This window comes from Oncorhynchus masou, chromosome 17 (assembly GCF_036934945.1).
Source record: "Oncorhynchus masou masou isolate Uvic2021 chromosome 17, UVic_Omas_1.1, whole genome shotgun sequence".
NCBI lineage: Eukaryota > Metazoa > Chordata > Actinopteri > Salmoniformes > Salmonidae > Oncorhynchus > Oncorhynchus masou.
Window position 1 is genome coordinate 13,874,681 of NC_088228.1, and position 26,375 is coordinate 13,901,055.

The 26,375-nt window shown below is 44.2% G+C and overlaps 1 protein-coding gene across 1 annotated transcript in view; it reads right to left on the reverse strand.

The window, feature by feature from the left end:
• Window positions 1-26,375, reverse strand: part of LOC135558539 (calsyntenin-2-like) — a 284,886-nt gene that overhangs the window by 42,683 nt on the left and 215,828 nt on the right. Inside the window, exons 6-8 of the mRNA XM_064992412.1 lie at window positions 19,734-19,919; window positions 16,428-16,685; window positions 14,361-14,482 (exon numbers count right to left, since the gene is read on the reverse strand). Of these exons, the coding sequence (XP_064848484.1) occupies window positions 14,361-14,482; window positions 16,428-16,685; window positions 19,734-19,919 (566 nt within the window). The remainder of the gene's footprint in view (window positions 1-14,360; window positions 14,483-16,427; window positions 16,686-19,733; window positions 19,920-26,375) is intronic.

A 26,375-nucleotide genomic window follows, 5' to 3' on the forward strand; every position in this document is an offset into this window, starting at 1 on the left:
TGTGGCTTTGTGGCAGTGTGTAGTGTGGCAGTTGTGGTTGGTGACAGTGTGTAGTGTGGCTTTGTGGTAGTGTGTAGTGTGGCTTTGTGGTAGTGTGGCTTTGTGGTAGTGTGGCAGTGTGTAGTGTGGCTTTGTGGTAGTGTGGCTTTGTGGTAGTGTGGCTTTGTGGTAGTGTGGCTTTGTGGTAGTGTGTAGTGTGGCTTTGTGGTAGTGTGGCTTTGTGGTAGTGTGGCTTTGTGGTAGTGTGGCTTTGTGGTAGTGTGGCTTTGTGGTAGTGTGGCTTTGTGGTAGTGTGGCTTTGTGGTAGTGTGTAGTGTGGCTTTGTGGTAGTGTGTAGTGTGGCTTTGTGGTAGTGTGGCAGTGTGTAGTGTGGCTTTGTGTAGTGTGGCAGTGTGTAGTGTGGCAGTGTGTAGTGTGGCTTTGTGGTAGTGTGGTAGTGTGGCAGTGTGTAGTGTGGCTTTGTGGTAGTGTGGCTTTGGGCTTTGTGTGTAGTGTGGCTTTGTGGTAGTGTGTAGTGTGGCTTTGTGGTAGTGTGTAGTGTGGCTTTGTGTGGCTTTGTGGTAGTGTGTGTGTAGTGTGACTGTTAGTGTGGCTTTGTGTTAGTGTGTAGTGTGGCTTTGTGTTAGTGTGGTAGTGTGACAGTGTGTAGTGTGGCTTTGTGTAGTGTGGCAGTGTGTAGTGTGGCAGTGTGTAGTGTGGCTTTGTGGTAGTGTGGCTTTGTGGTAGTGTGGCTTTGTGGCAGTGTGTAGTGTGGCTTTGTGGCAGTGTGTAGTGTGGCTTTGTGGTAGTGTGTAGCGTGGCTTTGTGGTAGTGTGTAGTGTGGCTTTGTGGTAGTGTGCCAGTGTGTAGTGTGCCAGTGTGTAGTGTGACATTGTGGTAGTGTGGCAGTGTGTAGTGTGGCAGTGTGTAGTGTGGCTTTGTGGTAGTGTGGCTTTGTGGTAGTGTGTAGTGTGGCTTTGTGGTAGTGTGCCAGTGTGTAGTGTGGCTTTGTGGTAGTGTGTAGTGTGGCTTTGTGTAGTGTGGCTTTATGGTAGTGTGGCTTTGTGGTGTGTAGTGTGGCTTTGTGGTAGTGTGGTTTATGTGACAGTGTGTAGTGTGGCTTTGTGGTAGTGTGGTGGCAGTGTGTAGTGTGACAGTGTGGCTTTGTGGTAGTGTGGCAGTGTAGTGTGGCTTTGTGGCAGTGTGTAGTGTGGCTTTGTGTTGTGGCTTTGTGGTAGTGTGGCAGTGTGTGTGCTTTGTGTGACAGTGTGTAGTGTGGCTTTGTGGTAGTGTGTAGTGTGGCTTTGTGGTAGTGTGTGTGTAGTGTGGCTTTGTGGTAGTGTGGCAGTGTGTAGTGTGGCAGTGTGTAGTGTGGCTTTGTGGTAGTGTGTGGTGTGCTTTAGTGTGTGTGGCTTTGTGGTAGTGTGGCTAGTGTGTGGCTTTGTGGTAGTGTGGCTTTGTGGTAGTGTGGCTTTGTGGTTGTGTGGCTTGGCTGTGGTAGTGTGTGTGGTAGTGTGGCTTTGTGGTAGTGTGGTGGCTTTGTGTGTGTAGTGTGGCTTTGTGGTAGCGTGGCTTTGTGGTAGTGTGGCTTTGTGGTAGTGTGTAGTGTGGCTTTGTGGTAGTGTGCCAGTGTGTGTGGTGTGGCTTTGTGGTAGTGTGGCTTTGTGGTAGTGTGGCAGTGTGTAGTGTGTAGTGTGTAGTGTGTAGTGTGTAGTGTGGCTTTGTGGTAGTGTGTGTGGTAGTGTGGCTTTGTGGTAGTGTGGCTTTGTGGCAGTGTGTAGTGTGGCTTTGTGGTAGTGTGTAGTGTGGCTTTGTGGTAGTGTGGCTTTGTGGTAGTGTTAGTGTGGTGTTTGTGGTAGTGTGTAGTGTGGCTTGTGTGTGGCTTTGTGTTAGTGTGTAGTGTGGCTTTGTGTTAGTGTGGTAGTGTGACAGTGTGTAGTGTGGCTTTGTGGTAGTGTGGCAGTGTGTGTGTAGTGTGGCTTTGTGGTAGTGTGGCTTTGTGGTAGTGTGTAGTGTGGCTTTGTGGTAGTGTGGCTTTGTGGTAGTGTGTAGTGTGGCTTTGTGGTAGTGTGTAGTGTGGCTTTGTGGTAGTGTGCCAGTGTGTAGTGTGCCAGTGTGTAGTGTGACAGTGTGTAGTGTGGCATTGTGGTAGTGTGGCAGTGTGTAGTGTGGCTTTGTGGTAGTGTGGCTTTGTGGCAGTGTGTAGTGTGGCTTTGTGGCAGTGTGTAGTGTGGCAGTGTGTAGTGTGGCTTTGTGGTAGTGTGGCTTTGTGGTAGTGTGTAGTGTGGCTTTGTGGTAGTGTGGCTTTATGGTAGTGTGTAGTGTGGCTTTGTGGTAGTGTGGCATTGTGTAGTGTGGCTTTGTGGTAGTGTGTAGTGTGGCTTTGTGGTAGTGTGGCTTTGTGTAGTGTGGCTTTGTGGTAGTGTGGCTAGTGTGTAGTGTGACAGTGTGTAGTGTGGCTTTGTGTTAGTGTGTAGTGTGGCTTTGTGGTAGTGTGACAGTGTGTAGTGTGGCTTTGTGGTAGTGTGGCAGTGTGTAGTGTGACAGTGTGTAGTGTGGCTTTGTGGTAGTGTGGCTTTGTGGTAGTGTGGCTTTGTGGTAGTGTGGCAGTGTGTAGTGGCAGTGTGTAGTGTGGCTTTGTGTTAGTGTGTAGTGTGGCTTTGTGGTAGTGTGGTGTGTAGTGTGGCTTTGTGGTAGTGTGGCAGTGTGTAGTGTGGCTTTGTGTAGTGTGGCTTTGTGGTAGTGTAGTGTGGCTTTGTGGTAGTGTGTGTAGTGTGGCTTTGTGGTAGTGTGGCTTTGTGGTAGTGTGGCAGTGTGGCTAGTGGCAGTGTGGTAGTGTGGCTTTGTGGTAGTGTGGCTTTGTGGTAGTGTGGCTTTAGTGGTAGTGTGTAGTGTGGCTTTGTGGTAGTGTGGCAGTGTGTAGTGTGGCTTTGTGGTAGTGTGGCTTTGTGGTAGTGTGTAGTGTGGCTTTGTGGTAGTGTGACTTTGTGGTAGTGTGGCTTTGTGGTAGTGTAGCTTTGTGGTAGTGTGGCTTTGTGGTAGTGTGGCTTTGTGGTAGTGTGGCTTTGTAGCAGTGTGTAGCGTGGCTTTGTGGTAGTGTGGCTTTGTAGCAGTGTGTAGCGTGGCTTTGTGGTAGTGTGGCTTTGTAGCAGTGTGTAGCGTGGCTTTGTGGTAGTGTGGCTTTGTGGTAGTGTGGCTTTGTGGTAGTGTGACTTTGTGGCTTTGTGGTAGTGTGTAGTGTGGCAGTGTGGTAGTGTGGCTTTGTGGTAGTGTGGCTTTGTAGCAGTGTGTAGCGTGGCTTTGTGTGTAGTGTGGCATTGTGTAGTGTGGCGTGGCTTTATGGTAGTGTGGCTTTGTGGCAGTGTGTAGTGTGGCTTTGTGGTAGTGTGGCTTTGTAGTGTGTGTGGTAGTGTGGTAGTGTGGCTTTGTGGTAGTGTGGCTTTGTGGTAGTGTGGCTTTGTGGTAGTGTGGCTTTGTGGTAGTGTGGCAGTGTGTAGTGTGGCTTTGTGGTAGTGTGGCAGTGTGGTAGTGTGGCTTTGTGTTAGTGTGTAGTGTGGCTCTGTGGTAGTGTGGCAGTGTGTAGTGTGGCTTTGTGGCAGTGTGTAGTGTGGCTTTGTGGTAGTGTGGCAGTGTGGCTGTGACTTTGTGTGCTTTGTGGTAGTGTGTAGTGTGTGTGGCAGTGTGGCAGTGTGGCTTTGTGGCAGTGTGTGTAGTGTGGCTTTGTGGTAGTGTGGCAGTGTGACTTTGTGGCTTTGTGTCCAGAGTAGTGGTAGTGTACAGTGTGTAGTGTGTCTAGTGTGGCTTTGTGTTAGTGTGGCTTTGTGTGTGATTTTGTGGCAGTGTGTAGTGTGACTTTGTGTTAGTGTGGCAGTGTAATTTTGTGGCAGTGTGTAGTGTGGCTTTGTGTTGTGGCTTTGTGTGTCCAGTGTGATTTTGTGTTAGTGTGGTAGTGTGACTTTGTGTTAGTGTGTGGCAGTGTAATTTTGTGGCAGTGTGTAGTGTGGCTTTGTGGTAGTGTGGCAGTGTAGTGTGGCTTTGTGGTTGTGGCAGTGTGTAGTGTGACTTTGTGGTAGTGTGGTGTGATTTTGTGGCAGTGTGTGGTAGTGTGGCTTTGTGTGAGTGTCCAGTGTGATTTTGTGGCAGTGTGTAGTGTGACTTTGTGTTAGTGTGGCAGTGTGATTTTGTGGCAGTGTGTAGTGTGACTTTATGTTAGTGACCAGTGTAATTTTGTGGTAGTGTGGCAGTGTGTAGTGTGACTTTGTGTAGTGTGGTGTGATTTTGTGGCAGTGTGTAGTGTGGCTTTGTGTTAGTGTCCAGTGTGATTTTGTGGCAGTGTGTAGTGTGACTTTGTGTTAGTGTGTGTAATTTTGTGGCAGTGTGTAGTGTGACTTTGTGGTAGTGTGGCAGTGTGATTTTGTGGCTTTGTGTGTAGTGTGGCTTTATGTTAGTGTGTAGTGGCAGTGTGATTTGTGACAGTGTGTAGTGTGGCTTTGTGTTAGTGTGTAGTGTGGCTTTGTGTTAGTGTGGTAGTGTGACAGTGTGTAGTGTGGCTTTGTGGTAGTGTGGCAGTGTGTAGTGTGGCAGTGTGTTGTGTGGCTTTGTGGTAGTGTGGCTTTGTGGCAGTGTGTAGTGTGGCTTTGTGGCAGTGTGTCGTGTGGCTTTGTGGTAGTGTGTAGCGTGGCTTTGTGGTAGTGTGTAGTGTGGCTTTGTGGTAGTGTGCCAGTGTGTAGTGTGACATTGTGGTAGTGTGGCAGTGTGTAGTGTGGCAGTGTGTAGTGTGGCTTTGTGGTAGTGTGGCTTTTTGGCAGTGTGTAGTGTGGCTTTGTGGCAGTGTGTAGTGTGGCTTTGTGGCAGTGTGTAGTGTGGCAGTGTGTAGTGTGGCTTTATGGTAATGTGGCTTTGTGGCAGTGTGTAGTGTGGCTTTGTGGTAGTGTGGCTTTATGGTAGTGTGTAGTGTGGCTTTGTGGTAGTGTGGCATTGTGTAGTGTGGCTTTGTGTTAGTGTGGTAGTGTGTAGTGTGGCATTGTGTAGTGTGGCTTTGTGTTAGTGTGGTAGTGTGTAGTGTGACAGTGTGTAGTGTGGCTTTGTGTTAGTGTGTAGTGTGGCTTTGTGGTAGTGTGACAGTGTGTAGTGTGGCTTTGTGGTAGTGTGGCAGTGTGTAGTGTGACAGTGTGTAGTGTGGCTTTGTGGTAGTGTGGCTTTGTGGTAGTGTGGTAGTGTGGCTTTGTGGTAGTGTGGCTTTGTGGTAGTGTGGCAGTGTGTAGTGGCAGTGTGTAGTGTGGCTTTGTGGTAGTGTGGTAGTGTGGCTTTGTGGTAGTGTGGCTTTGTGGTAGTGTGTAGTGTGGCTTTGTGGTAGTGTGGCAGTGTGTAGTGTGGCTTTGTGGTAGTGTGGCTTTGTAGTGTGGCTTTGTGGTAGTGTGGCTTTGTGGTAGTGGCTGACTTTGTGGTAGTGTGGCTTTGTGGTAGTGTAGCTTTGTGGTAGTGTGGCTTTGTGGTAGTGTGGCTTTGTGGTAGTGTGGCTTTGTAGCAGTGTGTAGCGTGGCTTTGTAGCATTGTGTAGCGTGGCTTTGTGGTAGTGTGGCTTTGTAGCAGTGTGTAGCGTGGCTTTGTGGTAGTGTGGCTTTGTAGCAGTGTGTAGCGTGGCTTTGTGGTAGTGTGGCTTTGTGGTAGTGTGGCTTTGTGGTAGTGTGTAGTGTGGCAGTGTGGTAGTGTGGCAGTGTGGTAGTGTGGCTTTGTGGTAGTGTGGCTTTGTAGCAGTGTGTAGCGTGGCTTTGTAGCATTGTGTAGCGTGGCTTTATGGTAGTGTGGCTTTGTAGCAGTGTGTAGCGTGGCTTTGTGGTAGTGTGGCTTTGTAGCAGTGTGTAGCGTGGTAGTGTGGCTTTGTGGTAGTGTGGCTTTGTGGTAGTGTGGCTTTGTGGTAGTGTGGCTTTGTGGTAGTGTGGCTTTGTGGTAGTGTGGCAGTGTGTAGCGTGGCTTTGTGGCAGTGTGGCAGTGTCTAGTGTGACTTTGTGGCAGTGTCTAGTGTGGCTCTGTGGTAGTGTGGCAGTGTCTAGTGTGACTTTGTGGCAGTGTCTAGTGTGGCTTTGTGGTAGTGTGGCAGTGTCTAGTGTGACTTTGTGGCTTTGTGGTAGTGTGTAGTGTGAAGTGTGGCAGTGTGTAGTGTGGCAGTGTGTATCGTGGCTTTGTGGTAGTTTGTAGTGTGACTTTGTGTTAGTGTCCAGAGTAGTTTTGTGTTATTGTCTAGTGTCACTTTGTGTTAGTGTCCAGTGTGATTTTGTGGCAGTGTGTAGTGTGACTTTGTGTTAGTGTCCAGTGTAATTTTGTGGCAGTGTGTAGTGTGACTTTGTGTTAGTGTCCAGTGTGATTTTGTGTTAGTGTCTAGTGTGACTTTGTGTTAGTGTCCAGTGTAATTTTGTGGCAGTGTGTAGTGTGACTTTGTGTTAGTGTCCAGTGTAATTTTGTGGCAGTGTGTAGTGTGACTTTGTGTTAGTGTCCAGTGTGATTTTGTGGCAGTGTGTATTGTGACTTTGTGTGAGTGTCCAGTGTGATTTTGTGGCAGTGTGTAGTGTGACTTTGTGTTAGTGTCCAGTGTGATTTTGTGGCAGTGTGTAGTGTGACTTTGTGTTAGTGTGGCCAGTGTGTAGTGTGGCTTTGTGGTAGTGTGTTTTTGTGGCAGTGTGTAGTGTGGCTTTATGTTAGTGTCCAGTGTGATTTTGTGGCAGTGTGTAGTGTGACTTTGTGTTAGTGTCCAGTGTGATTTTGTGGCAGTGTGGCTTTGTGTTAGTGTGACTTTATGTGACTTTGTGTTAGTGTCCAGTGTGATTTTGTGGCAGTGTGTAGTGTGACTTTGTGTTAGTGTCCAGTGTAATTTTGTGTTAGTGTGTAGTGTGACTTTGTGTTAGTGTCCAGTGTAATTTTGTGGCAGTGTGTAGTGTGACTTTGTGTTAGTGTCCAGTGTGATTTTGTGGCAGTGTGTAGTGTGACTTTGTGTTAGTGTCCAGTGTGATTTTGTGGCAGTGTGTAGTGTGACTTTGTGTGAGTGTGTGTGATTTTGTGGCAGTGTGTAGTGTGACTTTGTGTTAGTGTCCAGTGTGATTTTGTGGTAGTGTGTAGTGTGGCTTTGTGGTAGTGTGTAGTGTGGCTTTGTGTAGTGTGGCAGTGTGTAGTGTGGCTTAGTTGGCAGTGTGTGGTAGTGTGTGGCTTTGTGGTAGTGTGATTTTGTGGCAGTGTGTAGTGTGACTTTGTGTTAGTGTCCAGTGTGATTTTGTGGCAGTGTGTAGTGTGACTTTGTGTTAGTGTCCAGTGTGATTTTGTGGCAATGTGTAGTGTGACTTTGTGTTAGTGTCTAGTGTGACTTTGTGTTAGTGTCCAGTGTTTTGTGGCAGTTTTGTGTTAGTGTGTATAATTTTGTGTTAGTGTGTAGTGTGACTTTGTGTTAGTGTCCAGTGTGATTTTGTGGCAGTGTGTAGTGTGACTTTGTGTTAGTGTCCAGTGTGATTTTGTGGCAGTGTGTAGTGTGACTTTGTGTTAGTGTCCAGTGTAATTTTGTGGCAGTGTGTAGTGTGACTTTGTGTTAGTGTCCAGTGTGATTTTGTGTTAGTGTCTAGTGTGACTTTGTGTTAGTGTCCAGTGTATTTTGTGGCAGTGTGTAGTGTGACTTTGTGTTAGTGTCCAGTGTGATTTTGTGGCAGTGTGTAGTGTGACTTTGTGTTAGTGTCCAGTGTGATTTTGTGGCAGTGTGTAGTGTGACTTTATGTTAGTGACCAGTGTAATTTTGTGGCAGTGTGTAGTGTGACTTTGTGCTAGTGTCCAGTGTGATTTTGTGGCAGTGTGTAGTGTGACTTTATGTTAGTGTCCAGTGTGATTTTGTGGCAGTGTGTAGTGTGACTTTGTGTTAGTGTCCAGTGTGATTTTGTGGCAGTGTGTAGTGTGACTTTGTGTTAGTGTCTAGCGTGACTTTGTGTTAGTGTCCAGAGTGATTTTGTGGCAGTGTGTAGTGTGACTTTGTGTTAGTGTCCAGTGTGATTTTGTGGCAGTGTGTAGTGTGACTTTGTGTTAGTGTCCAGTGTGATTTTGTGGCAGTGTGTAGTGTGACTTTATGTTAGTGTCCAGTGTGATTTTGTGTTAGTGTCTAGTGTGACTTTGTGTTAGTGTCCAGTGTAATTTTGTGGCAGTGTGTAGTGTGACTTTGTGTTAGTGTCCAGTGTGATTTTGTGGCAGTGTGTAGTGTGACTTTGTGTTAGTGTCCAGTGTGATTTTGTGGCAGTGTGTAGTGTGACTTTGTGTTAGTGTCAGTGTGATTTTGTGGCAGTGTGTAGTGTGACTTTGTGTTAGTGTCTAGTGTGACTTTGTGTTAGTGTCCAGTGTGATTTTGTGGCAGTGTGTAGTGTGACTTTGTGTTAGTGTCCAGTGTGACTTTGTGTTAGTGTCCAGTGTGACTTTGTGTTAGTGTCCAGACTGATTTTGTGGCAGTGTGTAGTGTGACTTTGTGTTAGTGTCCAGTGTGACTTTGTGTTAGTGTCCAGTGTGACTTTGTGTTAGTGTCCAGTGTGACTTTGTGTTAGTGTCCAGTGTGATTTTGTGTTAGTGTCCAGTGTGATTTTGTGTTAGCGTGTTAGGTGATGTTCAGTAGGGACTAAAGGAGCGGCTGCGTATATCCATCAGCCACAGTGAAAAATAGGTACGTAGAACGGAGTGATCCATTAACGGGAGGAAGGGAGGAAAAGGGAGGGAGAGAGGAGGGGAGAGAAGTGTGTGTGTGTAACTGAGTGTGTTTGTGCGGCTCGTGTGTGCATGTATGCCTGTCAGGTGAATAGTGAATGGATGGCACGCCCTCACTCTGTTCTATTGGCAGAATAGCACTCTTTCTTTCTCTCTCTCTCCCTTTCTCTCGTTTGGAGAAAGGAGGAAGGAAGATTGCAAAATCAATAGGGCTAAATGGAGTTGCAGCGGAAGCTTGCTGATGGAACATGGAGTGCAGGATTCAGCTGTGACACCTCTCTCTCCCTCCCTCCCACCCTCCCACTTATTATCTACCTGAAGAGGCTCTACTCCTCTTCCATCCCTCCCTTCTTTTCCCTCCCCTCCTTTAATGTCTACCATCCAGAGGAAGAAAGAGAGTGCTATTCTGCTGATGGAAACACACACACACACGGCAGGTGGCCCAGAGGGTTGCCAGTTCAATTCCCGGGATGATGGGAAAAATCTGTCAGGAAGTGAGCTGGCAACCAGAGGGTTGCTGGTATCAACTCCTAAATGCCATTGCCTGCTGTTGGGCACTTGAGGAAGGCACTTAAGTGTGGTGCCCCCTGTATTGTGTCTTTTGGAGGGGTTGGGTTAAAAGCGGAAGTCAAATTTTGGTTGAACCTTGTGTGCAATTGACCAATAGTGATCTTAATCAGTGCAAGGGTGTCATACACACTCAAAACCCAATACCTCAGACCTAATGGGAGCTGACTGGGCTGATTGGCTAACAAATACATATGCACGTATGCACACACGTGTAAACACATGTAAACACGTGTAAACACACACACACACACACACACACGCTGTCATTGTGACACCTCACATACTGCAGCAGCCTGCACCCTTCAACCAGTAAGTAGAGCCTGTCACTTTGTGGAACACTGGCCTTTTGTTATTATTTCACCTTTATTTAACCAGGTAGGCTAGTTGAGAACAAGTTCTCATTTGCAACTGTGACCTGGCCAAGAAAAAGCATAGCAGTGTGAACAGACAACACAGAGTTACACATGGAGTAAACAATTAACAAGTCAATAACACAGTAGAAAAAAAGAGAGTCTATATACATTGTGTGCAAAAGGCATGAGGAGGTAGGCAAATAATTACAATTTTGCAGATTAACACTGGATAAATGATCAGATGGTCATGTACAGGTAGAGATATTGGTGTGCAAAAGAGCAGAAAAGTAAATAAATAAAAACAGTATGGGGATGAGGGAGGTAAAAATGGGTGGGCTATTTACCGATAGACTATGTACAGCTATCGATCGGTTAGCTGCTCAGATAGCAGATGTTTGAAGTTGGTGAGGGAGATAAAAGTCTCCAACTTCAGCGATTTTTGCAATTCGTTCCACTCACAGGCAGCAGAGAACTGGAACGAAAGGCGGCCAAATGAGGTGTTGGCTTTAGGGATGATCAGTGAGATACACCTGCTGGAGCGCGTGCTACGGGTGGGTGTTGCCATCGTGACCAGTGAACTGAGATAAGGCGGAGCTTTACCTAGCATGGACTTGTAGATGACCTGGAACCAGTGGGTCTGGTGACGAATATGTAGCGAGGGCCAGCCGACTAGAGCATACAGGTCGCAGTGGTGGGTGGTATAAGGTGCTTTAGTGACAAAATGGATGGCACTGTGATAAACTGCATCCAGTTTGCAGAGTAGAGTGTTGGAAGCTATTTTGTAGATGACGTCGATGATCGGTAGGATAGTCAGTTTCACTAGGGTAAGTTTGGCGGCGTGAGTGAAGGAGGCTTTGTTGCGGAATAGAAAGCTGACTCTAGATTTGATTTTCGATTGGAGATGTTTGATATGAGTCTGGAAGGAGAGTTTACAGTCTAGCCAGACACCTAGGTACTTATAGATGTCCACATATTCAAGGTCGGAACCATCCAGGGTGGTGATACTAGTCAGGCGTGCGGTGCAGGCAGCGAATGGTTGAAAAGCATGCATTTGGTTTTACTAGCGTTTAAGAGCAGTTGGAGGCCATGGAAGGAGTGTTGTATGGCATTGAAGCTCGTTTGGAGGTTAGATAGCACAGTGTCCAAAGACGGTCCGGAAGTATATAGAATGGTGTCGTCTGCGTAGAGGTGGGAATCGCCCGCAGCAAGAGCTACATCATTGATATATACAGAGAAAAGAGTCGGACCGAGAATTGAACCCTGTGGCACCCCCATAGAGACTGCCAGAGGACCGGACAGCATGCCCTCCGATTTGGCACACTGAACTCTGTCTGCAAAGTAGTTGGTGACCCAGGCAAGGCAGTCATCAGAAAAACCGAGGCTACTGAGTCTGCCGATAAGAATATGGTGATTGACAGAGTCGAAAGCCTTGGCAAGGTCGATGAAGACGGCTGCACAGTACTGTCTTTTATCGATGGTCATTGTGATATCGTTTAGTACCTTGAGCGTGGCTGAGGTGCACCCGTGATCGGCTCGGAAACCAGATTGCACAGCGGAGAAGGTACGGTGTGATTCGAGAAGGTCAGGGACCTGTTTGTTGACTTGGCTTTCGAAGACCTTAGATAGGCAGGGCAGGATGGATATAGGTCTGTAACAGTTTGGGTCCAGGGTGTCTCCCCCTTTGAAGAGGGGGATGACTGTGGCAGCTTTCCAATCCTTGGGGATCTCAGACGATATGAAAGAGAGGTTGAACAGGCTGGTAATAGGGGTTGCGACAATGGCGGCGGATAGTTTCAGAAATAGAGGGTCCAGGTTGTCAAGCCCAGCTGATTTGTAGGGGTCCAAGTTTTGCAGCTCTTTCAGAACATCTGCTATCTGGATTTGGGTAAAGGAGAACCTGGAGAGGCTTGGGCGAGTAACTGCGGGGGGAGCGGAGCTGTTGGCCGAGGTTGGAGTAGCCAGGCGGAAGGCATGGCCAGCCGTTGAGAAATACTTGTTGAAGTTTTCGATAATCATGGATTTATCGTTGGTGACCGTGTTACCTAGCCTCAGTGCAGTGGGCAGCTGGGAGGAGGTGCTCTTGTTCTCCATGGACTTCACAGTGTCCCAGAACATTTTGGAGTTGGAGCTACAGGATGCAAATTTCTGCCTGAAGAAACTGGCCTTAGCTTTCCTGACTGACTGCGTGTATTGGTTCCTGACTTCCCTGAACAGTTGCATATCGCGGGGACTATTCGATGCTATTGCAGTCCGCCACAGTCTGCTGTCAGTCTGTCATAGACATGGCCTTGCCACTCATACTATGGTCTGAACTGATACAGTAGTCTGCTCCGCTCTCATACAATAGTCTGCATCACAGTCACATTCAAAGTTATGGCTCTGTGTGAATTGTGAACTCGACCTATGGTGTACCCATTAGTGTCACGCCTGCTCCCGATCCCCTTCTCTGGAGCTCTCAGGTGCCAGGCGGTCCATCATTACGCACACCTGTCACTATCGTTACACGCACCCCCTATATTTGTCTATTCCTCAGTTTCATCCTCGTGTCAGCATTAATGTCGTTATGCTTCCGCTGTCCGTGTTTTGTTTCATGTGGGTTATTTTTTAAATATTCACTCCCTGTACTTGATTCTCATCTCCCAGCGTCTGTCCTCACAATTAGACTGCATGACAGTACTGCATTACAACTGTACCGTATTACATTCCAAACCACTCAACTATGGGACCTAATAAACATGTTCAAAATGACTTCCACATCCTGTCGGCCATTTTGGAGAGTAGAAAGGGAATTGTAGACTTCTGTTCCCATGGTGACACAGCACTATACTGTGTACCACATAATCAAGGACCCCATATTGTATTAACTGTCAGCAACAAGAAAGACAGATATCAAAGGAAACACACACACACACACACAAACACCTACATGTCAGACAAAGCACAGAGATAATAAAAAGTGTTGGATCGTTAAGATAAAACACACAAGCCTGGAAAGTGTCGAAAGTGGTTGCTCCATTTTCAAAACATCTAAAACCAAGAGCTAATGTTAGCATCCAATGTCCTCTTTTAACTTTAGGGTGATGAGTTAGCGTAGTGATGTAGCATGTAGCCTCCTCCCTATGCTCCCCCAGCCTGTCTCACGTTTGCCTGGCAGATGTTTTGTGGAGTCTTTGTATTGACTTGAGAGGTTGTTTACCAAAGCAGCTGAATCTGTTTCCTGCAACCCCTTCTCTTAGTCATAGCTGCCTCTTGGGAGAAAATAACATTGGCTTGGAGAAAAAAATGACTTTTCCTCCTTTGACCTACAGCAAACAACTCAATTTCTCCTGGCCATTATAGACCGAGAGGATCCATACTTGTTAGACCAGCCTGATATTCTAGTGAGCTGTTGCTTTGTTACAGTAGGTTTTATAGCTGTGTAGTAACACCGCAATGACACTACTGTACGCTCACGTTGTGACATTAGTCACTTCATTATTTTGTAGTTGTATAGTCAGGGAATTAAACAGTTTACATTGTTACACATTTTAAATATTAGGTCTATATAAAGGAGTAGAAAGTTATGTTTGCGTCCCAATATTCTCTCTTTTCTCCAAAAGTGTGTTCACTTCCCTTCATTGATTTGAAAGGAAATTACTGTTATATGGAAACTCCCTCTAGCCTGTGTCTACACCAATACCATACTTTTACATGTGGGGAGTAGTGAACGAGTGCACAGGAAGGACAGCTTATTGGGCCGCAACCTATATATTGTGAGAGTACACTGAGAGCCAATGTGCACCACCACATTGACTCTCTTTGTGCTTCAGGTACTTAAAAGCACACTACTTGATTCTGAATAAATGAACAAAAACGACTATTACAGTAATTTTGCATGTCTCATTTTTATCATGACTGACTGAAGTCAATTATCCTACCGTAAGTTTCTTAGCAACACGGCCACATACTTGGTCTTTATTCATTTATATTCCTTTTGAAGAAAATTACACCTGGTTTTCTATATCAAAGACCCCGCTAGTTCTTTGTCATTTTTTACACATACAGTATATGCTGTGTTGTACTGAAATAATGACTTCCTCAGTAATTTAGTTCATCAACTTTCCGAAACATAAACACAGAAGAAAGACTAGGTGAGCTATTACTTGTGTGTGCTATATCCTATCCTCTTATCTCCTGCTGCGGGGAGAGGAGTAGAGGCAATCAGAATGCAGACTTCTCCACAGCAATGATCTCTTACTGCAGCAGTAATGATAGTCCTTCACCTGGAGGAAAACGTCACAAACCAAGGCCCTCAGGCAGACCCACACACACAGAGCGAACTGTTGTGGGAGATGAGAGGTGGTATTATAACACAGTACCTACAAACAACGAAAGATGTCTCGCAAACAAAATCTACTGCTCTACTGCCGTTTGTCTACTTGAGGAAAAACTCAGTGAGACAGACATGACTGGAATAGTCATTTAACAACACAAGACTTCCAAAGCAACACAACAGCAGCTGCTTACTTTTAAGCCTTACCCTCCTCAAGTTAATTTAGCAAAGCAGCATTGTCCAATGCGTAACATATTGACTGTTTACTAATTTGAGAAAGTCAAAGACACAATTCCCACTCCCTTAGCCCCTACCATTATATAAGGCATGTATTCTAAGTGCTGTCCTAGTATGGACATTGGAACATAGGCCCAGTGGAGGTTCCCATCATCATGACTTGACTACTGGGTCAAAGGTCAGCTCACCTGCTCCAGTTTCCAGTGGAACTCTGCGGGGCGGAAGGTGTCGACCTGGGTGAAGTCTCTCCTGAGTAGGAACACCAGACGGCAATTGTGGACGTACAGGGAGTAGTGGTGCCGGTTCATCTCTGCACAAGGATACGGAAAAACATAGATACTTTACTTCTACTGTATGAAACTAGAATTATATTGGACCTTATCCAATTATGTTATATACTGGACCTCATCCGACTATATTATATAATGGACCTTATCCGACTATATTATATACTGGACCTCATCCGACTATATTATTTAATGGACCTTATCCGACTATATTATATAATGGACCTCATCCCATTATATTATATAATGGACCTCATCCGACTATATTATATAATGGACCTCATCCGACTATATTATATAATGAACCTCATCCCACTATATTATATAATGGACCTCATCCCACTATATTATATAATGGACCTCATCCCACTATATTATATAATGAACCTCATCCCACTATATTATATAATGGACCTCATCCCACTATATTATATAATGGACCTCATCCGACTATATTATATAATGGACCTCATCCCACTATATTATATAATGGACCTCATCCGACTATATTATATAATGAACCTCATCCGACTATATTATATAATGGACCTCCTCCGACTATATTATATAATGGACCTCATCCCACTATATTATATAATGGACCTCATCCGACTATATTATATAATGGACCTCATCCGACTATATTATATAATGGACCTCATCCGACTATATTATATAATGAACCTCATCCGACTATATTATATAATGAACCTCATCCGACTATATTATATAATGGACCTTATCCGACTATATTATATAATGAACCTCATCCGACTATATTATATAATGGACCTCATCCCACTATATTATATAATGGACCTCATCCGACTATATTATATAATGGACCTCATCCCACTATATTATATAATGGACCTTATCCGACTATATTATATAATGAACCTCATCCGACTATATTATATAATGAACCTCATCCGACTATATTATATAATGGACCTCATCCGACTATATTATATAATGGACCTTATCCGACTATATTATATAATGAACCTTATCCAACTATATTATATAATGGAACTTATCCAACTATATTATATAATGGATCTTATCCAACTATATTATATAATGGATCTTATCCAACTATATTATATAATGGAACTTATCTGACCAAAAAGCTATATTCCAGTTAAGAGTGAAAATAAATGATATTCTACAAATGCTCTCCTAAAGCAGTGCTCTATCTAAAAGGATATCTATCATTATGGGCAATGGGGCTTGTTAATGTGGTATGTCCTGTAAGTGCTATTGACATGTGCCATTTTGAAATAAATCCTGCCACCTTCACGAGGCAGCTCAATAAATGTCACATGCTCCCTGTGCCAATGTGGCATCATAAACCCCCCCCCCCCCCGTGCCTTTCCTGGGAGCCGCTGGGCGACACAGGGCTCTTTTGGCCGTGCGTATTGATGGACCCTCCTTTTCTCTCAGTGTGAGCGGAGTGATCGATGGGATCAATAAGAGCCTGTCAGGCTGCCTGTCTCCAGCCAAACCCTCACAGCTTCACTCAATCTAACTCTGTAACTAGAAGTGGTCGACAGACGACAAAACAATCTGTGCATCTATGTGACGACCACCATCAACCCCCAAAAAGTGTGTGAATACTTTCTAAAAGCACTGTATGTGACTACGCCATCACTACTCCAGATTTGGCACCAAATGTTCCTGTCTCCCACATTGGACACTAACTGTCCTGACGTTGGACGGCATTTGCTACTGTGCTACAACACACCTTTAGAAATCATCATATTAAATAGTAGCTAAAGGTCTTTGGTTCGTTTTTGGGTTTCTAAACCATAAATGGTAGCTGTAAAAATTACATTGACCTTCTCTAAAAAATCACGTGACAGGAAACAAAAAGCCTCACCATCTCCACCACCATAAAATCCTGATTTGATGAACAATGACCTAGGATGGACCAAATATCCCAACTCAACCCCTTCCTGTTCTCACCGGTCTTGTCGGAGTTGCAGAGCAGGGTCTCTTTCTCGGCCCTCAGACCGGGGCTGGGCCCGTGTTTCATCCACGTGGCGATGGTGAACTGGTCAGTCAGGTTCTGTGGAACCACCTGCTCTGGCACGTTGGCTGCCTGCCGCCCGTCGAAGTTGAAGATGAGGTCACTGTCCCGCCCGCTGTCCGTCAGCAGTGAAGCCGTCCAATTGGTGGAGATGCTGGGGGCGGGGAGGAGGTCCGTGCTGCCGGACGCCGCACCTAGAGGAGGAATTGAAAACGAGTATAATCAGTCGGTGACATCCTCACACACGAGAAGTGGCACCAGGTTAAAAGGAGACTGGTCAGATTCAAAATCACCTTGATTTACAAAGTACATACACACATACTCAGAACTTTACTTGGTGATATGGTGCTGCTAGTGAAAGACAAAATACAGACAACAGAGTTTAAACAACGTTTACATACAAGTAGGTAGAGTGAGCATAGAGCTATTAGAGACTGAACAGATATAGAAATGTATAGTGTGAATATGGTTGACATACAGTGGATGTACTGTACACATTTACTGACACAGTATTTCTAACGTTTGAATTGGAAGTTATCTAAAACCCTCTAATCCTACGATGTCCATGCAGGGTGTTTAGAATGCCACAGTACAGAAGTAGGTTGTGGAACTGTTGTGAACTGAACAGTTTTCTATGGTTAAGGTATTTGACAGCATCAAGCTGATGAGTGGTGAATGACCCAGTTTGTTAGGACCCTTGGTTCTCACCACCAAATTCCCACCCTGCCCACCCTTCAGAAGAGACAAGCTGGGGCTTTTAAGCTATACAACATTTATGTCTGTCAATTGATAGGCCAGCATAAATACACACCCAGGCCTCTTAACTCTCTCAGGAGTTTCACTGTGATCGTGAGAAGTTGATGAGATTCAGTCTCATACTCTCACTATGTACAGTTTTCAGAGGGCTTGTCAAATCCACGACCCCTCTCTCTTTTCATCTGTTTCGACCAGCCCACATCTGGCCATGGGAACTATGAATACATCACACTTTCAACCTTTCTCTGCTTAGGAAATAAAGTTGATTTTTTTAAAAACAAAGGGCTATAGGATGTTGTTTGTTTACTTTTAAGTGGCTCTAAAGATAATATGGTGGCCCTCTTGAGCAATATCTGTGTACTCTATTTACAGTATGTGTACCGATATTTGTACTCTCACAGAAAGCAATGTTGCTCGGAAAAGAAGGTAACACTTTATTTGGATAGTCCATTTGTAGATACTCAGTAACATTTAAACAAACGATCCTAACCTTAACGCTTACTCTAACTCTTATTCTAAACCTAAAATAACCTTAACCCTTACTCTAACTCTTATTCTAAACCTAACCCTAACCCTTACTCTAACTCTTACTCTAAACCTAACCTTAACCCTTACTCTAACTCCTATTCTAAACCTAACCCTAACCCTTACTCTAACTCTTATTCTAAACCTAACCTTAAACCTAACCCTTACTCTAACTCTTATTCTAACCCTAACCTTAAACCTAACCCTTTCTCTAACTCTTATTCTAACCCTAACCCTTACTCTAACTCTTATTCTAACCCTAACCCTAACCCTTCCTCTAACTCTTATTCTAACCCTAACCTTAACCCTAACCCTTACTCTAACTCTTATTCTAACCCTAACCTTAACCCTTACTCTAACTCTTATTCTAACCTAACCCTAACCCTTACTCTAACTCTTATTCTAACCCTAACCTTAACCCTTACTCTAACTCTTATTCTAACCCTAACCCTAACCCTTACTCTAACTCTTATTCTAACCCTAACCTTAAACCTAACCCTTACTCTAACTCTTATTCTAACCCTAACCTTAACCCTTACTCTAACTCTTATTCTAACCCTAACCTTAAACCTAACCCTTACTCTAACTCTTATTCTAACCCTAACCTTAACCCTAACCCTTACTCTAACTCTTATTCTAACCCTAACCTTAACCCTAACCCTTACTCTAACTCTTATTCTAACCCTAACCTTAACCCTAACCCTTACTCTAACTCTTATTCTAACCCTAACCCTAACCCTTACTCTAACTCTTATTCTAACCCTAACCTTAACCCTAACCCTTACTCTAACTCTTATTCTAACCCTAACCCTAACCCTTACTCTAACTCTTATTCTAACCCTAACCTTAACCCTAACCGTAACCTTAGTAAGCAGTTTCTTGTCAACAGTTTGTTGCTGACATTAACATCTGTAGAGCATCTGCAGATGGGACATCCAAATAAAGTGTGACTAATACATTTTTTTACAATGTGTTTTATTGCATATTAGATAATGATTATTGAGGTTTGGAAAAGTTCCTGGCTTGCAAACTTTGCATACTAAAGAAGTATGGAAATCACTTTGCATACTAAAGAAGTATGGAAATCACTTTGCATACTAAGGAAGTATGGACATCACTTTGCATACTAAATAAGTATGGACATCACTTTGCATACTAAAGAAGTATGGAAATCACTTTGCATACTAAAGAAGTATGGAAATCACTTTGCATACTAAGGAAGTATGGACATCACTTTGCATACTAAATAAGTATGGACATCACTTTGCATACTAAAGAAGTATGGACATCACTTTGCATACTAAGGAAGTATGGACATCACTTTGCATACTAAAGAAGTATGGACATCACTTTGCATACTAAGGAAGTATGGACATCACTTTGCATACTAAATAAGTATGGACATCACTTTGCATACTAAAGAAGTATGGAAATCCAAATGAGTATATGAGGATATTAAGTATGCCTGTGTAGCCATCGTTACACAAACACTTAAAGACTTAGACTAGAGTCCACCAATGAACTGTTATTGCTGCATAGTGAATTGTTCAAATCAACCATACCACGCTTCAGTTTTACACAACAGGAAAAGAAATCCAAGGAAGAAATATAGTAGACATTTCACATGTTCAACTCTTCACAATGAACATGTTCACTTATTAATAAAAATGATTCATAAGGTTGATTTAATATATACTTTCCTATGTGTTACAAATTACATTTAAATACCCCTACTTGTTTATAATTTGACTGTTAGATATTGGTGGTAATTAACGAGGCAGAAAATGTGAAATTAGAGGAAATAATCAGTGACAACTAATGGGACACAATTGTCTGTATGACTTCACTAGTCACAAGTGTAATTTATGAATGACACATTATGTAACCGCACACAGGTTGAAATGTTATAGGTACATTTTATTGTTTTCTTTTGTCCTCTCTTTCATTATTAATTGGCTTACCACAGAGTTTCTGCATGGACTTCTCGGAGTAGGTCTCTCGGTCGCAGCCCTTCCCAATGTGGCTGGTCTGCAGCTCCACCATTGCTCTCACCGCCGACAATGGGCCGTCACAAGTCTCCAGGTGCATCTTGGGAAACAGCTGCTTACTTCCTGTCCCGGGCTCGTAGTCCACTTGTTTGTTCCAGCCTGGGAGAAAGAGAGTAGAATATTATTGTAGGTTATTATTCCAATAGAAAATGAATTTGTCCAAATAATTAGAAGGCTAATTCAGATCCCAAGGCTAGCTTGATTGCACAACAATACACTGAACTCTTTTATCATCATTTTGCTACTTTAGACACAAACATTTCAAAATATAAATGTTTTTATTCCTTCTAAAACAAAACAACGAAATTAAATAAATCACCTAGAAATGATAAATGTATTCAGCCACTGGCCAATTCAGTCTCTCCTACTGTTATATTATTTGCCATTTGTTTTGGTCCTGTTTGGCTCAGTCGGTAGAGCATGGTGTTCGCTCCTCTAGGGCTGTGGGTTTGATTCCCGTGGCCACCCATATGTAAATTGTATGCCAGCATGACTGTACGTTGCTTTGGATAAAGGTGTCTGCTGAATGGCATATATTGTTCTATACCATTCTGGTTTAGTATTCACTTTGCATGAAGGTCAGTCGTATCCTTCGCTAGGCTAGCTCAACCACAGCGACAATACTACAGAGGCAAAGGGTTCCACTGAATGCCTCTGAATCGAAGGCATCATGGAGCACACCTCACTAAAGCTGAAAGGTGACTTCACACACCAAGGAGCTTAGGAAGAAGTGAGGTTCTGATACAGGAGGCTATGCTACGCTAACCAACCGTGCTTTCTAATCCATGTCACACAGCTGTTTTGGCGACACGCATGACAGGGACCTGCTATCATCCCAGCGAGCACAGTGGATCTGGGCCGATTCTGGCTGAGAGTCGGGGCACTCGGCTGAGAGTCAGACTCAGCCGACATCATGTGGCCCGATTCAGTGCCGCCTTCAGCAGTATTACTTATGGCTAGGATGCGGGGATTGAGCTCGGGCCAATTCCGGTGTGAGTTATCTGTCCCAAATGTATTACTTGGGGCTCGGGCCGGTTGCGGCTGATGATTACATGGGCTACTTTATATAATTAACATTTCATTATTTATTTTCCATACTTTGTCATTGTTTCTGTGATTAAAAAAAATGCAATTAACATTTAAATGAAATTATTTAAGAGTCCTGTGTAGTATTTTAGTATTTTGATACTTTGTGAATCTGATGAGCATTAAAAACTTTGTGCATGGAGTCTCCCGAGTGGCGCAGCGGTCTAAGACACTGCATTGCAGTGCAAACTGCGTTGCTACAGATGCTGGTTCAAGACACGTGCTGGTCACGACTGGGAGACCTATGAGGCGACGCACAATTGGCCCAGCGTTGTCCGAGAGGGGGGGTTTGGCCGGCCGGGATGTCCTTGTCCCATCATGTAGTGACTCCTGTGTTGGGCCAGGCGCATGCACGCTGACACAATCACCAGGTAGGTGTAAGATGTTTTCTCTGACACAAACTGTTTTTTTTTGTGGGTAGGTAAATGTATAAAATGTATAATAGTAAAAATGACTAAATCAGGTAATTTTGTAGAATTTATTTACATTTGCATCGGGCTGCTCCTGGGGGGATTCTGGTACGATACCCAGAAAAGTCGGCCCGATGTACTTGGGCCTATTCTGTGCAGTCCTTCATTTTGATTCCGGGCCGAGTCCAACACCCGATTCCGGGCAAATTCAATCAGTTCCAGCCCCCCATAAGAGGGCCGCTTCTGGGCAAATTTGTCATTTGCTAGCTGGGAAGGCCTTCCAAATCAAACCAATAACCCTTACCTGAGACAGAAAGAATGAAAGGATGCCCTGTCTGAGCTTAAATTGAATTCAGGTGTTGGACTACTCAGTGTCATGTAGCTAAAATTCCAATGCTACAATGACAAATTTTGCTATCAATGCTAACAAACACGCTAACATATCACCACAAAGGGATTCACTTGACATGAATCACTGCCCAATTATGTCACAAACAACATGCATAACTACAGGCATCTCTCAAAATATATTATTGATTGGTCGACCAAGCTCAGCTCACTCCAGGTAAGATATTCTACTTCAGAGAGTGTCTTTATCAAAGGGATGTGTAGACCAGGCAGGGAGTCCCCAGCAGGGACTCCACAGCAGGCCTTTTCACCACCACAGGCAATATGAGAGTCAAATCGCCTCTGCTGATTGGGCCAGAAGAATCGCAGAATCGCAGTAGGAATTGGGGGGAATAGAATCTGAAATTAAGTCGAACAGTAGAATAGGAAAGGAGTGTGGAAGTGGAATAAAATAAGAATACATTTGAAGTGCTGAGGCAATATCATCAGAAGAAGTCTAGAGTGACATTGATGGTTCTCTACCAGAACAAAGTGATACCAGATTGCCAGAAAATGGGGAGAGAATGGGATGGGTGGCTGTAAAGATGAACCATGATAGGTGGCATATGACCAGGAAGATGGCAGATAGAGAGAAGGTAGATGTAGTGTGAGAGAGAGAACGAGAGCGATGGTATTAGACAGAGTACGCGAGAGTAGAATTACATGCTTAAAGAACATGACAGCTCCATTGCGGGAAGCCCTACCCCCCCCCAAGACTTAGTCTGTCATCTTTGTCACCCGGTTTATATTTCGATTACCCTCCATATGTATCTGTGTGCCGCACCCGGTCTTCTTTATAGTCTAGGAAGCAGTAATGACCATTTTATTACTGTGTGTGGAGCAGAGAGTTGACAGCTGTCGAGTCTGTTCCTTGATATATTCAAGGTCAAACATTCAGAGAAAAGAATGACCAGGGAGAGGCAGACAGAGAGAGGATTTTGTTGGAGCAGGCTTATTGTCATGAATCTTGCCCTGTGCCAGCAAATGACCACTCTGCAGAGCTACCTCCAGGGCAAAATTCATTACAATAAATGTCAACCTGCGTTGGTAGATGGCTGGCAAAAGAAATGGTGCAGGAATTTCTCTATTTCACCTGTGATTCTTATTGGGAGTTATACTCATGTTTTAATTTCCTCTTGTGAGAACAAAACAATATCTATCTCACCTGGTAATGAAAATATACTAATAGCATTGTCTCGAAGGCCATAGAAATCTTGCCGGCACCAATTTCAAGTAGTGCTATGATATCAATATGCTCTCTATTCAATTACACAAATCATACTCATTTCATGTTCGCCTTTATTAAGGTCAAATAAATAACTTTATGAAGTATATAGCCATAAAATGTTAATGCCTCATTTCATCTTATTTTAATGATTATATAGGTATTGCTCGCCTGAGGTAGAATACCTCATGATAAGCTGTAGACCTCCCTATCTACCAATATAGTTTACATCTATATTATTCGTAGCCGTCAATTTACCACCACACTAAGACCGCACTCAATGAGCTGTATAAGGCCATTAGCAAACAAGAAAATGCTCATCCAGAAAAGGCGCTCCTAGTGGCCGGACTTTAATGCAGACAAACAAATCAGTTTTACCTCATTTCTACCAGCATGTTAAATGTGCAACCAGAGGAAAAAAAAATCTCTAGATCACCTTTACTCCACACACATAGATGCATACAAAGCTCTCCCCTCGCCCTCCATTTGGCAAATCTGACCATAATTCTATCCTCCTGATTCCTGCTAACAAGTAACAACTAAAGCAGGAAGTACCAGTGACTTGCTCAATACAGAAGTGGTCAGATGACCTGGATGCTATGCTACAGGACAGTTTTGCTAGCACAGACTGGAATATGTTCCGGGATTCATCCAATGGCATTGAGGAGTATACCACCTCAGTCACCGCTTCATCAATAAATGCATCGACGACGTCGTCCCCTCGGTGACCGTACATACATTTCACAACCAGAAGCCATGGTTTACAGACAACATCCGCATCGAGCTAAAGGCTAAAGCTTCCACTTTCAAGGAGTGGGACACTAATCCGGACGCTTATAATAAATCCCGCTCTCTGTAGCCAATGTGAGCAAGACCTTTAAACAGGTCAACATTCACAAAGCCGCGGGGCCAGAAGGATTACCAGGACGTGTACTCAAAGCATGCGTGGACCAACTGTCAAGTGTCTTCAATGATATTTTCAACCTCTCCCTGACCGAGTATGTAATACCTATATGTTTCAAGCAGACCACCATAGTCCCTGTGCTCAAGGAAGCGAAGGTAACCTGCCTAAATGATTACCACCCAGTAGCACTCACGTCAGTAGCCATGAAGTGCTTTGAAAGGCTGGTCATGGCTCACATCAACACCATCATGCCAGAAACCCTAGACCCACACCAATTCTCATACCGCCCCAACAGATCCACAGATAACGCAATCTCAATCGCACTCCACACTACCCTTTCCCACCTGGATAAAAGGAACACCTGTGTGAGAATGCTGTTCATTGACTACAGCGCAGCGTTCAACACCATAACGCCCACAAAGCTCATCAATAAGCTAAGGAACCTGGGACTAAATATCTCCCTCTGCAACTGGATCCTGGACTTCCTGGATCCTGGACCCCCCCCCCCAGGTGGTAAGGGTAGGCAACAACACATCTGCCACGCTGATCATCAACACTGGGGCCCCTCTGGGGTGCGTGCGTAATCCCCTCCTGTACTCCCTGTTAACCCACGACTGCATGGCCAAGCACGACTCCAACACCCTCATTAAGTTTGCTGATGACACAACAGTGGTAGGCCTGATCATCGACAATGATGAGACAGCCTATAGGGAGGAGGTCAGAGACCTGGCAGTGTGGTGCCAGGACAACAACCTCTCCCTCAATGTGAGCAAGACAAAGGTGCTGATTGTGGACTATAGGACTGAAGTGGAACGGGTCGAGAGTTTCAAGGTCATTGGTGTCCACATCACCAACAAACTATCATGGTCCAAACACACCAAGACAGTTGTGAAGAGGGCACGACAACACCTATTCCCCCTCAGGAGACTGATTTGGCATGGGTCCCCAGATCCTCAAAAAGTTCTATAGCTGCACCATTGAGAGCATCCTGACCAGTTGCATTACCCCCTGGTATGACAACTGCTCAGCATCTGACCGGAAGGCGCTACAGAGGGTAGTTTGTATGGTCCAGTACATCACTTCGTCAAAGCTTACTAACATTCATGACCTATATACTAGGTGATGTCAGAGGAAGGACTCCAGCCACCCTAGTCATGGACTGTTCTCTCTACTAACGTACGACAAGCGGTACCGGCGCGCCAAGTCTAGGACCGAAAGGCTCCTTAACAACTTCTACCCCCAAGCCACAAGACTGCTGAACAACTAAACTAATCAAATGGCCACACGGACTATTTACAAATGGCCATCCCTTTTGTTTGTACACTGCTGCTACTCGCTGGTTATTATCTATGCATAGTCACTTTACAAATTACCTCGATTAACCTGTACCCCCGCACATTGACTCTGTACCGGTACCCCCTGTATATAGAGCCTCGTTATTGTAATGTACATTTCTTGTGTTACCTTGTGATTGAATAGATTGTTTATTTAGTAAATATTTTATTAACTATATTTCTTGAACTGCATTGCTGGTTAAGGGCTTGTAAGTAAGCATTTCACTATAAGGTGTACCTGATCAGCGCATGTGACAAATACAATTTGATTTGATTTGATATATGTAAGGTTAACGGCTAGCCCATGGTGGATTATGGCTGGAATTTTAGACATTTGAGAGCTTTTGTGTGAGTATAACATATTTATTATTGCTCCGAGGGGAGGACTGATGACTCCTTTCAAACGCAAAGACGGTGGGAATGTGACACTGTACTGTACTTTGCAGGATGTACAGTTGCCATGGCATTGAGGACTAGTAGATAAAAATGTACAGCTTTATTTGAAGATGACATTTACAGTGGAGTGTCTCATGGAGAGTTGCCCTTTAGTATTAAGCCATCCCCCACTACTGTGTGAGCCTCCACCCAGGCAATGGAACAACTCTGGACACATTTCCAGCAGGAGGAGTCACACACTGTCTTTAAATATGCAATCTGCGATAGCTACATCCAGTTATTGGACTTTTATATTAAATATATACACTGAGTGTACAAAACAAGGCAACTTCACACAACTGTGGGAAGCATTGGAGTCAACATGGGCCAGCATCACTGTGGAACACTTTCAACACCTTGTAGAGCCCCTGCCCCGATGAATTGAGGCTGTTCTGAGGGGAAAGGAGTGGTACAACTCAACATAAGGACGGTGTTCTTAATATTTTGTACACTCAATGTATATACCCAATGGTTCTTCAAGAATATAACTTATAAATGCCTCTAAAACTTAGTCAATCAGAAACCAAAATATACACTTGTTTTACTCTACTGTTTATAAACATTGTAATTCTAAACAAATGCTGTATAGCCTTAAAACATGGTTAAAACTATAATTTTTATATCATCAATGGTCATTCCTTGCATCCATCCCTCAGCTTTTAACCAAACAGTGGAGGTGTGGCCATTCTGTCATTGTTTGCCCTTTCAAGAAAGGAGTGATTTCTTCCAATTGGGTTAAGGTGAAATATCCGGCGCATGTCTCCCCAGCCTTTC